General features: G+C 46.2%; 1 protein-coding gene across 1 annotated transcript in view; it reads right to left on the reverse strand.

Moving 5' to 3' along the window:
* Positions 1–5,779: 5,779 nt before the first annotated feature.
* Positions 5,780–15,623, reverse strand: part of TYW5 (tRNA-yW synthesizing protein 5) — a 29,306-nt gene continuing 19,462 nt past the window's right edge. Inside the window, exons 7-9 of the mRNA XM_040357188.1 lie at positions 15,182–15,269; positions 9,512–9,628; positions 5,780–6,062 (exon numbers count right to left, since the gene is read on the reverse strand). Of these exons, the coding sequence (XP_040213122.1) occupies positions 5,806–6,062; positions 9,512–9,628; positions 15,182–15,269 (462 nt within the window). The 3' untranslated portion in view covers positions 5,780–5,805. The remainder of the gene's footprint in view (positions 6,063–9,511; positions 9,629–15,181; positions 15,270–15,623) is intronic.

Consider the following 15,623-nt stretch of genomic DNA (forward strand, 5'->3'; position numbering starts at 1 on the left):
CTGAGGGAGAAGGGCTTAAGGGTGTATCATTATCTAGACGACATCCTACTCCTTGCAAGCAGCCCAGAGCAACTGATGTGCCATCGAACCATTCTGCTCCAAACTCTAAGGGAGTTAGGGTGGTTAGTCAACCTAGACAAGAGCCAACTCACACCAACTCAACAGATGGTCTACTTGGGCGCAGCATTCAACACCCTGAGGGGTACAGTGTCGTTGCCACCGCCAAAGAGGGAAATTATCATTCAGAAAATGATCAAAACCATCCAGAGTCCGGTTTTAACAGCCTCACAATGTCTGAGCCTCATTGGCACTATGTCTGCCTGCATCCCCATGGTCCCATGGACCCATTGGCACCTGAGATTCTTTCAGACTGGTTTCTTGGCGCAGTGGAGGAAACGTCGACTGTCCCAGACGATCCTGATCACAGGACTGATGCGAAAGAGTCTTCAATGGTGGACAGAACCAGAGAACCTCTCCAGACCCCGTCACTTGGGGTCCCTACATTGGACCACAATTACGTCCGATGCGAGCGGACAGGGCTGGGGAGCCCACTGCGGGGAATCCAAGGTACAGGGGAAATGGTCATTCTCCACCCAAGGCGTAGTGTCCAACATCCTAGAATTGAGGGCAGCCTTTATGGCACTAACTTCCCTGACATCCCAAGTCAAGGGTCAGAGGATTCTGCTTCGCCTGGACAACAGGGCAGCGGTTGCGTATCTGCAGAAACAGGGGGGCACACGCAGCAGATCGCTCCTCAAGGAAGTAGAGCCGATCATGCTTTGGGCAGAGAAGAACCTCCTGGACCTTCGAGCAGTATACCTCCCAGGCAAGCTGAATACGGAAGCAGACGCATTGTCCAGAAGATTCTGCGACAACAACGAGTGGGCGCTCCACCCACGGGTGTTCCGGCAGATTGCCAACTCTTGGGATCCCCCACAGGTGGACCTGTTCGCCTCTTCGGAGAACACCAAGCTGGACAGGTTTGTCTCCAGGTTTCCACATCCGCAAGCCGAAGCAGTGGATGCTCTGACATGCCCATGGAGTTTCTCCACGGCATATGCCTTCCCTCCGCGGTCACTGATACTCAAATTTCTCCTGAGGTTACTCAGGGAATCAGTGCAGGTACTGACGATACTCCCGTACTGGCCGAAGAGACCTTGGTTTCCACTTGCCATGCGTCTCAGTGTGAATCCACCAATCAAGATCCCAGCATTCCCTCAACTTCTGCTGCAGGGCAAACTGCTTCACCCAAACCCTCAGAGGTTGGACCTTCGAGTCTGGAAGTTGAGAGGCGAAGGTTCGAGTCCCTAGGCTGCTCGTCAGGGGTCATCTCAACCCTCTTAAAGGCCAGGAAACCCACAACGAATAATATATATTCAAAGATCTGGGATAAGTTCGTGTCCTACGCAGTCGATAACGGCTTTGATCCTATCGTCCCCTCTACAAACCATGTATTAGGTTTCCTTCAGACAGGACTTGACCTAGGCCTTAGTCTAAGCTCCCTCAAGGTTCAGGTAGCAGCAATTTCAGCCGCAACCAGTAAAAGGTGGGCAGAAGATCCTTTGCTAGTTATCTTCTTTAAAGGCGTCCTAAAGATCCGTCCGCCTGCTAGACGATCCTTCCCTAAATGGGATCTGTCTCTGGTCCTCGAGGCTCTGTCAATCCAGCCTTTTGCTCCAGTAGAACAAATAACCCTTTGGAATCTAACGCTGAAAACAACGTTTCTGCTAGCCATCACCTCCGGTAGGAGGATCTCAGAACTCCACTCCTTAGGAATTGGGGAAGACCACATCTCTTTCTTCCCTGACAGGGTAGAACTTCGCCCACTCAGAGGGTTCATGCCGAAGGTCGCCTCTACAAGCCACCTGTTGGAACCTTGGGCTCTACCAATATTTGCAGATACTAATACAGAAACCTGCCACGAACTGGATGTGTCCAGAACACTCAAGGCCTATCTAGAGGCCACCGGCTCCTTCAGAACCTCAGAGAGACTGTTCATCGTACCTTTTGGTAAACACAGGGGCAAGGAAGCCTCCATCAGGACTCTAGCTTCATGGGTCGTGAAGCTAATACAGAGGTCCTACAGGGCGAAGAATATGGAGCCTCCATCTCGAGTGAATGCTCATTCCACTAGAGCAGTCGCTACTTCCTGGGCAACAAGGGCTAACGTATCGCTGGAGACGGTGTGCAGGGCAGCCACCTGGTCGTCTCGTAACACGTTTCTCAGGCACTACCACATTGACCCAGGAGCTCTCACAACGGTGGAGTTCGGAAGAAGGGCAGTTCAGGCTGCTATGTCCTCTTCTGATTAAAAACTCTTATTGTTAAGCATTATCCCACCCGCGTCAAGCTAGTTATTTATCACTAGTATGCTGCCATGGAGGCACCAGGAAAACGGAAAATTGTATCATACTTACCAGTAATTTTCCTTTCCTGGTGCCTATCCATGGCAGCATACGCTCCCACCCTCGGTATTCTATAGTACGGAGAATGTTGGGGGAGGGGCTATGCCTTTAATTTATTCTATTCACTAGTCCTGAGGGAGGAGTCGAGGCGGAGCTCTATCACTAGTATGCTGCCATGGATAGGCACCAGGAAAGGAAAATTACTGGTAAGTATGATACAATTTTCCGTTTTTTGCCCCACTGTAGCTGGGTGTAGTAAGATGTCCACATGGGTATTCTGTCAGATCATGAAGTGTTTGGAACAGATAGTGCCGTGGAAATGTTGCTGGAGCGCATTCGCAGTAAGTATTTTTTGGTCGTAACGTGACTTCCGTTACACGATCTGACGGGTAGCGGTAATCTGATATTACACCGGCAGATGTAAACACTGACAGTTTTTTTTTACCCCAAAAGCAGAGATCTTTTCTTTTTTTTATATCATGCTTTCCAAAGTAGAGGATATATCTGGGGTATGTCTTGTAAATAGAATAAAAGTGCTTAAAAATAATAAAAAATATTAAAGGGACAGTGTAAAAATAATAATGTTTAAAGAGCCCATGTCCCCTCGTGCTCGCATGCAGAAGTGAAGGCATACATAGCTTGCGTCCGCATATTTAAAACGACATTCAAACTAAACATGTGAGGTGTCCCCACAACAGAGCGAGAGCAATAACGATGGTTTGACAAAGGGTTGCCCCAAAAACACTTAGCCATGCCCTCCTCCTGGAACCTGCCTACATCGCTGTTTTCTCGGCTCCGGTTCCAGCCTCCTGGCCGACCGCTACCCATCTGGACATCCATCCCCTTGCTCCAGCCTGCCAGCTGCCTGTTACATACTATTGCTACCTTGTGGCTCACCTGCCGCCATCCACGCCACCTCCACAGCCAGACCGACATCGTCTTTCAGCGGCTCCCACAGCCTGATCTTGGAGACTCAACGGTGACCCTGCCAAGCTCTGCAGCCTTATGAATGCATGGTTTTAACTAAAATAAATTAAATGTGAGTGCATATTTTTTACCAAAATCCTTGTTTTTATCTGCCAATAACACCTTCTTCTTCACACAGATCATGAGGTTTTCCAATCCTTCTTTGGGATAGCTGCAGCCAGACTCCAAGTGCCTGCCACTATCTCCATCACAGACTTTTTCCAGGAACCATGTACCAGTCCCTGTCTCACCAACCTCCCTCTACTTAGTGCCATAATTCACTTCTCTTTCTAAAAGAAAGAGAGTCACCGCTCTAGGTTGGTCTACTATATGGTCACACGTTTAAAACAGGATTCCAAGGCTGCTGGCAGTGCACTGGGCAAGCATGAAAAGTAGATGAAAGATGGATAGCCGCACTCCAAAAAAAATGTGCAGGTTGTCTTTTATTCAAATAAACAGCAAATACATCACGAATCATAAAACAGGAACAGGGGAACAGCCGACGTTTCGCACAAGATTAGTGCTTATTCAGCCACTTTCATCTACTTTTCACACTTCTCTTTCTACATGACATGTTAGGTATCTATTTACTCGGCGTTATATCATATTTCACATTATACAAAGAAATTGGGGTAAATATATATTTTTATTTATAAAAGTGTTTTTCCAAAAAATTGCATTTGAAAAACTGCTGTGCAAATACCGTGTGACAGAAATTGCAATGATCGCCATTTTATTTGCTAGGGTATGTGCTAAAACAATATGCTTGGGGGTTCTGAGTTATTTTCTAGCAAAAAGAAAAGATGATTTTTTACATGTAGGAATGCTGGAATTGGCCAGATATTTAAGCGGTTAATATTATTGGATTTTATATAATTGCATATTTAGGAGGTGATAGCACTATCTATTTATTTATATTTTTGTACTGATTATTTAGGGGTATAATATATTCCAGCTGCTTTGGGCAAAGGGAATCTAGGGGGGTGAGCCCAGGAAATTTTCAAATTAATATGTGCTAAATGCACATGAGTTGATGCGCGCTGACATGCATTTTTTAACACATTGGTATGAAAAATGAGGAGCCAAAATATTTTATTTTCCTTAACCTGGATCAATGTGTTGGTAAACTGGGCCTATTGGAAACAGCTTGTATTTCAGCTTGTCATTGAGCAATGAAACCCAGCGCAGATGGGTTACCCAAGCTGCATATTTTACCCGAGTAGCACAGCTACTCCACCAGCTGCAATCTTTCTCACCATTAGTTGCACTTATTCAGTGAGCCCTCTTATACTTGTGTAGGGCCAACTCCTGGTGGGAGGTCTGTGCCAGGTGGACAAATGTACATTGTCTAAAATCACTTTAAGGGGTAAGTGTAATTTGCGAAGTCTTGTTTATTCTTTTTTTATTTTTAATAACAAACATACTTACCTGGTCTATGTAGTTGGTTTTGCACAGAGCAGCCCGGATCCTACTCTTCTCCGGTCCCTCTTTGCTGCTCCTGGCCCCTCCCTTTTATTGAGTGCCCCCTCAGCCAGGAGCTCTCTATGGGGGCACCTGAGCCGAGTCAAAGCTTTGTGTATCCATTCAGACACCGAGCCCCGGTCCCACCACCTCTCTCCCCTGGTTGGCTGACTGACTTTAATTGACAGGCGCAGGAGCCAATGGCACCACTTCTGTATCTCAGACAATCAGGAGGAGTATTTCAGATGGCTTAGACACTCGTGGACATCGCTGGAGAGAGAAGGGGCTCAGGTAAGTAATTTGCGGTTGCTGGGGTGGCTGCTACACAAACAAGGTATTTTATCTTAATACATGGACCACTTTTCAGAGGGGCGACAAGGGCTGCCGCAAATGGAAACAAACCCTTTAAAGTGGTTGTAAAAGCAGAAGTTTTTTTCCTCTAAATGTATTCTATGCATTAAGATAAAAAGCCTTCTGTGTACAGCAGCCCCCCTATTACTTACCTAAGCCCCATCTCAGGCCAGCGATCTTTCATGGGAGACTTGGCTGTCTGGGACTCCCCCTCCTCATTAGCTGAGACAGCAGCGAAGTGCCATTGTCTCCCACTGTTGTCAAATATAGTGAGCCAATAAGGACAGAGAGAGGAGGTGGGGCCAGGCCAGGGCTGCATGTCAGAATAAACACAGGGAGCTGCGGCTGGGCTCAGGTGGCCTTGCTGTGGGGGCACTCAACAGGAGGGTTCGGGAGCACCGAAGAGGGACCAGAGAAGAAGAGGATTTGGGCTGCTCTTTTTAAAGCCACTGCACAGAACAGGTACGTATAACATGTTTGTTATTTTCACACAAAAAACAAGACTTTAGTATCACTTTAACTTTTCCTTGGACTTATCACGTTCAGTCACAAAGCCTGCAGGATCCAAACATCTGTCAATTTACTGACAATTGATATTTCACTGAATAACATAGCACAAGTTTTATTCAAAGTTGGTACTGTAGGATTTGGATTGTATCCGTAATACCATTTTTCTAGCATAGAAATCTCTATATTCCTCAGGAAGTTCATCCAATGTTTTCAGGGCCCGATCTAATATCTGTACAGCTCTCGAAGCTGCAGTAGGGTCCTTGTTTCCATATGTGTCCGTTTTATCATAGCATTCAGATGGCAAATGTTTCCAAAAAACATTAACTCCAACTCCAAACTCTTCAGCAACTGTATTATGGAACCACAGAGCTAAAACCCAACAAGAAACAGGATAATGAGTAATAATATAACACTGCAACAATTCCATTAAGAGCCGGTTCACACTGGGGCGGCACGACTTCGGTGGCGACTCGGGAAGGCGTCCTAAAGACGACTTCAGAGTCAACTTTCAAAATGACTTCTGTATAGAACTCAAAGCAAATCGCCCCGAGTCGCCCCCAAAGTCATATAAGAACCTTTTTCTAAGTCGGAGTGACTTGCGTCGCTCCTATTAGAACGGTTCTATTGACTAGAATGGGACGCGACTTGTCAGGCGGCTGAGTCGCCTGACGAGTCTTCCCAGTGTGAACCGGCTCTTAACAAGCAGGCATGTTTTTACTAATGCATATAAAAACAATTAAAGTGTATGTAAAGCATGGGTTTCAAACTGGTGGCCCTCCAGCTGTTGCAAAAGTCCCATCATGCCTCTGCCTGTAGGTGTCATGCTTGTAACTGTCAGCCTTGCAATGCCTCATGGGACTTGTAGTTTGGCAACAGCTAAAGGGCCACCAGTTTGAGACCCCTGATGTAAAGGGTACAAAAATCTAAAGTCACTAAATCCAATAAAAGAAGAAAATGAGTACAAGACTTTCTCTGATTGGCCGAGGTGGGGGATCGTGATGTCATCCTCTCCACCTCAGCCATTCAAAGGAAGCCTTGCATTCATTCATAAAATACAGATTCCTCTGAATGGCTAAGTAGTGCTTAGGCCAACTTGATTTTGTTCTGGGAATGGGAAGTCTCTGTAATGCTACCAAACACAGCAATGTACACTGTATGTAGTTTCTGCTGCATACAGTTTATACAGCGGCTGGGTGTATTAGTAAAGGAACTGGTTTGTTTGGACCGTCTTGATCCAAATGTACTATTTAAAGTTAAATGAAACCTGGAGTTAGGCTTAAAGGAAAAGTGACATTAATTCTAGGACAATAAGGGTGCTATCATAGGCGTGCGCAAGGGGTGTGCCAAGTGTGCCTGGGCACACCCTAAACCCGGGGGTTGGCAACCTGTCAATGGTGGGCAGGTAACAGGTAAACCGCAATCCTTCCATGCTGACCCTCAGAACATGGACAGGAGAGTTGGCGGGGATGGAATTTAGTGGAACCGATCTGTATTTTCCTCCTGCAGCAGCTGAAAGTAGGATTCTCCTCCTCTTCTTTTTGTCAACATTCAGCTGCCACAGGAGGAAAATATAGGGGATCAGTACTAATATATGCCACCCCTCCATTCCCTGTTCCTTTGTCTTCTGTTGGCCGGGTCCCCCCATGTGCTCCCTTGCTCCCCCTTACTCCCATTGTTTCAGGATGGAGAGCGGGGAAGAGGCCGATAAATATGTCAAATGCATGCGTGTTGGTGCTTTGGGGTGAACACCCTAATGCAATGGGCTGCGCACACCTATGGGTGCTATACATGACTGCATTTTACCAAGTGAGTGCATATTTTTATATATATTTTAATAAACGCTTGACATGCAGTTTTGCACTGGGAGTGATTTTTTTTGGCTCTAGCGGAGGAGGCTTGTGGTTTGGAGGGAGACCTTAATCCCCACAGCGCTTCATGACCATTTATAATACAAGTTCTGGGAAGGAACCGTGCTACACATTTGGTTGGGGGGGGGGACCTAAACATCATCAGACAAACTACAGATCACGAACTGTTCACAAAGGTGTTTTCCTATCACAGAGTGAGAAGATACTCTACCTGCCTGTCTTTTTCCTTTCATGACAATTTTTTGGGGATATTAGATTCACATATCCTATTTATTGCATAACTTTGTTATAAATAAAAAAAAATAGTTTTGCACATGTAATGTTATGTATATTGGGTATCATTTTAGCGCTGTACTTTGATTTCTATATTTTTACCTCTTTTCTTTCTTTCCTCTTTCTATAACTGCAATACTTTCTACTTATTTCTTGAAGCACTGGGAAGGAAATACACATAAGCCTCCAGAAAAAAACATTGCTAGTCATACTTAAAGCGGTATTCCAGTCGTTATTACGTTTATTAAAAATCAGCAGCCAAAAAGTGTAGGTGCCAACTTTTAATAAACAGACACTCACCTGTCCCATGGTCCAGCAATGCGGCCGCCCGAAGCCTCGCTCCACTCCCTCTACTCTCCGCGGTGCCGGCATTGCAAGTGTGGGCACCAGGCTGTGACAGACGGATGTGCGCTGTGCCTTCTCAGGGGCTAGGCAATCTTCTGGGACCTGTCCCAGAAGATTGCAGGGAGGGAGGGGAAGGGGAGGAGTCACCTAGGTGGCAAGAGTCGAAGTGGGAGCTGGGTACCTGTCAAAACTAGGTCCCCCCCACTTTTTGAACTTCTGCTTTAACCACTTGAGACCCGCGCTATTGACAAAAGACGTCAACAGCGTGGCTCTCAAGTGCCAAGTGGACGTCTTTTAAAGTGCATTACCCGTGCGCGCCTCTGGGGGGCGCGCAGCGGGTAAACACTGTCCCGGCGCATCGCTTAAGAGCCGATGCGTGTACCTGGCGGCCGCGATGTCCGTCGGGTACACGCGATCGTCGGTAACACAGCAGGGACGTGGAGCTCTGTGTGTAAACACAGAGCTCCACGTATTGTCAGAGGAGAGGAGACCGATCTGTGTCTCTTGTACATAGGGACACAGCATTGGTCACCTCCCCCAGTCACCCCCCTCCCCCCACACAGTTAGAACACACCCAGGATACACATTTAACCCCTTCCTCACCCCCTAGTGTTAACCCCTTCCCTGCCAGTCACATTTATACAGTAATTAGTGCATTTTTATAGCACTGATCGCTGTATAAATGTGAATGGTCCCAAATTTGTGTCAAGTGTCCGATACGTCCGCCGCAATATCGCAGTCCCAAAAAATGTTTGCAGATCGCCGCCATTACTAGTAAAAAAAAAAATTAAAAAAAAAATCCTAATTCTGTTCCCCATTTTGTAGGCGCTATAACTTTTGCGCAAACCAGTCGCTTATTGCGATTTTGTTTTTTTTTTTACAAAAATACGTAGAAAAATACGTATCGGCCTTAACTGAGAAAAAAAATAGTTTTTTTTAAAAAAAAATTGGGATATTTATTATAGCAACAAGTAAAAAATATATATATATATTTTTTAAATTGTCGCTCTATTTTTGTTTATAGCGCAAAAAATAAAAACCGCAGAGGTGATCAAATACCACCAAAATAAAGCTCTATTTGTGGGGAAAAAAGGACGTCAATTTTGTTTGGGAGCCACGTCGCAGGACCGCGCAAATGTCAGTTAAAGCGACGCAGTGCCGGAAGCTGAAATTTCGCCTGGGCACGAAGGGGGTTTATGTGCCCAGTAAGCAAGTGGTTAAATCTGGGCATTCCCACTTGTTTCCAAGCATACTGTAGAGGTTTTGTAATTTTTGCCATTATAATGAGGACTCTTCTTATCTATTCGTGTATGAACCTAAGAAGTCACTTACCTGGAATAAATAACACATCCCCAGCTTCTAAGATGCATTCATAACGCCTTGCTTGAGAGAAAAGTGGGTATGTGGACAAGTCTGGGTTATCTACATCTAATACCTCAGACTTGTCACCTGGAAACAAAAAAAAGTTCACACTCAGAAAACTCATGAATTTACTTACCGGTATGTATACGAAGGTACAAACTATTTTGTGATGAGGTCATTCTGATAAAAGATCTGTATTTCTACATTTCTTAGCTAGTCTTTCAATCTCGTTATTCCTGACCTCTGTAGAAGAGGTGCACACAGTCCCTTCATTCACCTGATCTTCTCTGCCAACGTAGGGTTTAGCAGCACTATTGCCCTGCGTATTTGAATCCTGCGCACCAGGCTGATGATGGTTTCTGACATAGAATATAAAATTGTTCCTCCCTCTCACCTTAGCACACCTGTATGATTTAGGTTAATTAAAAAATTGCTAGCGGGAATATACATTGTACTACCAGCATGGTGAACAAAGCGGTCTCAGGAGAGTCTTGCTGCACACCTCTGACATGAAACAGGCTGCATGACGTACAGGTATGCGATTCAACCTGCCCATTCACAGTAAATGTACTGCTGGCGGTCGGCAAGTGGTTAAACCATTGATATATTTTTATTGTGAAGAAATAATGGGGTGCCGATATTCACTTTTTTTTTTAACTATTGGGCACTGCGGCTCTAACCCCCTTCTACAGCTCTAACTTTACAAGTAGTCCCTCTGCATTGCACTATGTCTGATGTCTGGGATGGTGGGCCAGCCAGCCCAGACCGCGATCCACCAATCACCTGGCTGAGATCTACAGGTTGCTGACCCCCGTCTTAAAGATTCCGCCCTTGATCTGTTTTTATATTCCACTGACAGTGTGATTCAGCAACTTGAATTCAAATCCATCAGTTACAATGCAGGTTTAATAGTTAGTAAAAACTAAGCACACTTCTCTGATGTTCCCATAAAGCCTTGTTCACACCTGTGCAATATTTCCCAGGTCACGCATTATAGAATTATTAAGAGCACTGGTGTGACCTGGCACTTACTCTACCCAACAGATAATACAGAACATATCTAACAAGACTAAGACATCATATTTAGAGGTCGACCGACATGGGTTTTTCTCCGTCCGATGCAGATATTTAGATATATGTTGCCGATTTTTGCAGGCGATATTTTAGGCCGATTTTTTTACTTCATTTTAGAAAATCTAGGACAGAGAAGTGGGGAGAAGGTTATTGTTTAGGTTGGAGAGGTGGGATGCAGCCTATCAGTGCCAACCAGTGCAGCCTATCAGTGTCCATCAGTGCCACCTCATTAGTGCCCAACAGTTCAGCATACCAGTGTACATCAGTGCCTACTAGTGCAGCCTATCAGTGTCCATCAGTACCACCTCCTTAGTGCCCACCAGTGCAGCCTGTCAGTGCCACCTCATCAGTGCTACCTCATCAGTGCAGCCCATCAGTGTCCATCAGTACCACCTCATTAGTGCCCATCAGTTAAGCCTGTCAGTGCAACCTCTTCAGTGCAGCCCATCAGTGGCCACCAGTACAGCCTATCAGTGTCCATCAGTGCCACCTCATTTGTGCCCACCAGTTCAGCCTGTCAGTGCCACCTCATCAGTGCCCACCAGTGCAGCTCGTCAGTGCCACCTCATCAGTGCCCACCAGTGCAGCCCATCAGTGCCCACAGTGCAGCTTATCAGTGCCCATCAATGCCACCTCAGTGCCCACCAGTGCAGCCTATCAGTGTCCATCAGTGCCACCTCATTAGAGCCCACCAGTGCAGCCTATTAGTGCCCACCAGTGCAGCCTGTCAGTGCCCACCAGTGCAGCCTGTCAGTGCCCACCAGTGCAGCCTGTCAGTGCCCACCAGTGCAGCCCATCAGTGCTACCTCATCAGTGCCCAACAGTGCATCCCATCAGTGCCCACCAGTGCAGCCGATCAGTGTCCATCAGTCCCATCTCATCAGTGCCCACCAGTGCAGCCCATAAGTGCCCACTAGTTAAGCCTAACAATGTCCTTCATTGCCACCTCATCAGTGCCCACTAGCAGAGCGCTCCCGACTCCGTTCCTTCCCTTCCCCTGGCCACAGACAGAAGACAGCTTAATTTGTCCCCTAACATGCTGCGCACTCCGCCTCTGCCTCCGGACTACAACTCCCAGAATACAGCACGGCCTGTAACAGCCAATCGGCGGCCGCCATGGCCAACTTACGGTACGAAGAAAAAAAACGTCAGCAGACAGCGGTCGTTTCGAATAGAAGGAAGGCGGCCTGGGGAAGGGTTCCACCCTGCCCGCCCCTGCCTCCAATCCTAGCACTCACAATCGGTATAATTTCCATAATAATCGGCCGATGCCGATTTCTTAAAAAAGGCGAAATATCGGCATATATATCGGTCGGGCCGATATATCGGTCGACCTCTAATCATATTGTGGACAAAACAGTGACAAGTAATGGCACCAGAAATTTGTGAATATAAATAAATTAAAACAAATGGGTGAAGCTGCCCCTTTAAGAGTAGATATACCACTCCGATCAGTAAAAGTATATAAAAGAAAAGGTATGGCGCTATCTCATAATACACCTACATCAAGTAATAAGGCAAAAAATTCATGTGAAACACCAGAAATTACAAGAAATATATATATAAATCTGTGAAAAATGGCCAAATAGGTTTCTTCTATATATCTTCACCAAAGAAAAAAGGCCAATCTCCGTGTTCAAAGCACATAACAACCTTAAAATAGCGCTCCACCCAGGTGATGCATAAAGAATGCACACTCACCAGAACATTACTTTAAAAAAGTCTTGTGTGAGTATGGACTTTTCCCAATCAACAGAATGGATAAAAGCGATCCCTTGAACTTTGATGGAAGTCAGGCAATGTGGCTCAGGAGAAAACATATAACAATCATAGTGCAGATATGTTTAGTGCCAACAAGAATAAGCAGACGTATTGAGGTAGTGCACACTTACATTGAGGTGTGCTATAAGTTACCAGCAACATGTATAGCTTGAGATAGATGAACACAAAGCTTCCTGATAATGTGCGTAACACTAAATGCATAGAGGCTGTATGTCCACTCTCCACTGACGTCACACCCGGATTTGCTGGTTCCAGTACCTGTTGCTTTGAAACGCATGCTGCTGTTGAGTGAACAGCATGTCTATCTACCTCAAACTATACATGTTGGTGGTAACTTATAGCACACCTCACAGTGTAAGTGCGCACTACCTCAATAAACATCTGCTTCTTCTTGTTGGCACTAAACATATCTGCACTATTATATGTTTTCTCCTTTCTGCCTGAATTTCACCACGGGACCAAGTCCACGGGATCGTTTTTATCCCTTGGATTGGGAAAAGTCCATACTCACACAAGACTTATTTGATATAAGGTTCTGGTGAGTGTGCATTCTTTAGGCCTAACCTGGGTGGAGCATTATTTGAAGGTTGTTATGTATTTTGAAAAAAAATGATTGGACTTTTTTCTTTGAAGATATATTGAAGAAGTTTGGCCATTTTTCACAGATACCAAGCATTTCCCCGAGTACTTGTACTCGGGGGAAATGCTCTGATGCCTCACCCGATACCTGGGCAGTCAGGGTGATCGGTGCAGCAGGGGAGTTGCAAGTCTTCTCTGTGCTGTCTTCTCCCCCCGTGCTCCGTGTGCTGCCTTATCCCCCCCCCCCCCCGTGCTCCGTGCACTGAATTCTCTGTGTGCTGCCTTCTCCCCCCCCCCCCCTGTGCTCCGTGTGCTGCATTCTCCGTGTGCTGCCTTCTCCCCTCCCATGCTCCATGTGCTGCCTTCTCCCCCCTGTGCTGCATTCTCGGTGTGCTGCCTTCTCCCCTCCCATGCTCCATGTGCTGCCTTCTCCCCCCTGTGCTCCGTGTGCTGCATTCTCTGTGTGTTGCCTTCTCCCCCCCGTGCTCTGTGTGCTGCCTTCTCCCCTCCCGTGCTCCGTGTGCTGCATTCTCCGTGTGCTGCCTTCTCCCCTCCCGTGCTCCGTGTGCTGCCTTCTCCCCCCCGTGCTCTGTGTGCTGCATTCTCCGTGTGCTGCCTTCTCCCCCCCGTGCTCCGTGTGCTGCATTCTCCGTGTGCTGCCTTCTCCCCTCCCGTGCTCCGTGTGCTGCCTTCTCCCCTCCCGTGCTCCGTGTGCTGCATTCTCCGTGTGCTGCCTTCTCCCCTCCCGTGCTCCGTGTGCTGCCTTCTCCCCCCCGTGCTCCGTGTGCTGCATTCTCCGTGTGCTGCCTTCTCCCCCCGTGCTCCGTGTGCTGCATTCTCCCCCCCTGTGCTGCCTTCCCCCCCGTGCTCCGTGTGCTGCCTTCCCCCCCCCTTGTGCTGCCTTCTCCGTGTGCTGTCTTCTCCCCCCTCGTGCTCCGTGTGCTGCCTTCTCCCCCCCTCCGTGCTCCGCCCCCCCCATACTCCGTTTGCTGCCTTCTGCCCCCCCATGCTCCGTGTGCTGCCCCCCCCCCCCGTGCTCCGTGTGCTGCCCCCTCCGTGCCAGAGCTAGGAGCTGCTAAATCCGGGCTAATTAAAAAAAAAAAATTGCAATAAATAATAAAAAATAAATAAAAATAAGACGTAAATAATAATAATAAAAAAAAACACACTGATAATCCCCCCCCCCCCCTAAAAAAAAAAAGTAAAAAATAAAATTGTAAAAAAAAAAAAAAAAATACTGCCACTGTCGATTGACATTAAAAAAAAGGATCAGTATTCGGTATCGGCGAGTACTTGAAAAAAAGTATCGGTACTTGTACTTGGTCTCAAAAAAGTGGTATTGGGACAACCCTAATATATATATATATATATATTTCTTGTTATTTCTGGTGTTTCACGTGAATTTGTCACATTATTAATAGATGTAGGTGTATTATGAGATAGTGCCATACCTTTTCTTTTATATACTCATTCATAGGACACAGTGGTGTAGTGGGTAGCACTTTCATCTAGCAGCAAAAAGGGTCGCTGGTTCGAATCCTGACCATGACACCATCTGCCTGGAGTTTGCACGTTCTCCCTGTGCCTGTGTGGGTTTCCTCCCACCCTCCTAAGACATATTGGTAGGTTAATTCGATCCCGTCTAAAGCCTCATACGCACGATCGGACTTCAAACAAACTTTTCCATGGATTTTTGTTTTAAGGGAGTACACACGGCAGGACTTTTCTGCAAACTTTCCCAAAACTTTTCCAAAAATCACGTGGTTTTTCTGCTCTTTACCGCCACCCTTTGGTCAACTTCTGCTATTGTTGGTTGATTTTAACAATGGTTCTGGGCATGCGTGTTTGTACTTTGGACAAAAGTCAGATGGATTTCTGTACACACGATAGGACCGTAGGACTTTTGTTGCCGAAAAATTTGTGCGTTTGCAGAGCAAACTTTTGTCCGATGAAAACTGGAAAGCGTACAAACGGTAGGATATTTTTAAAAACTTGCTAATTTTGAAGTTTGTTGTCAAAAAGTACTACCGTGTGTATGGGGCTTAAGTATGTGTATGAATGTGAGTTAGGGACCTTAGATTGTAAGGGTAGGGACCTATGTGAATGTTCAATGTATATGTAAAGCACTGTGTAAACTGACAGCGCTATGTAAGTACCTGTAATAACTAAATAAGACATCATATTGATTTGATATACCATCCTCACCTGATAAATATAAAAATGCTGCATCCCGAGGGCTGTATAGGACAACTCTTTTTCTTCCCGTTACCTGAATAAGTAAATTATCCATCACCTAAAACAGAAAAGAGTCTTCTGTCACTGCAAGAACAGAAATAAAAAGAACTGGCATACTATAATAAAACTTCCCCCTCTTTGTTGTATATATTAAGATTGCATCAGGTAGATCAGGGGTAGGCAACCTCGGCCCTCCAGCTGTGGTGAAACTACAAACCCCATCATTCCTCTGCCTCTAGGAGTCATGCCTGTGATTGCTGGGTCTTGCAATGTCTTATGGGACTTGTAGTTTCAAAACAGCTGGAGGGCCGAGGTTGCTTACCCCTGAGGTACATCATCTGTCCCCAACGACAGATAACTGCTGGATGTGCAGATGCATGAGAACAGTAATGTACAGCTCCTGTCAGCCTGT

The sequence above is a fragment of the Rana temporaria genome, chromosome 6 (assembly GCF_905171775.1).
Source record: "Rana temporaria chromosome 6, aRanTem1.1, whole genome shotgun sequence".
NCBI lineage: Eukaryota > Metazoa > Chordata > Amphibia > Anura > Ranidae > Rana > Rana temporaria.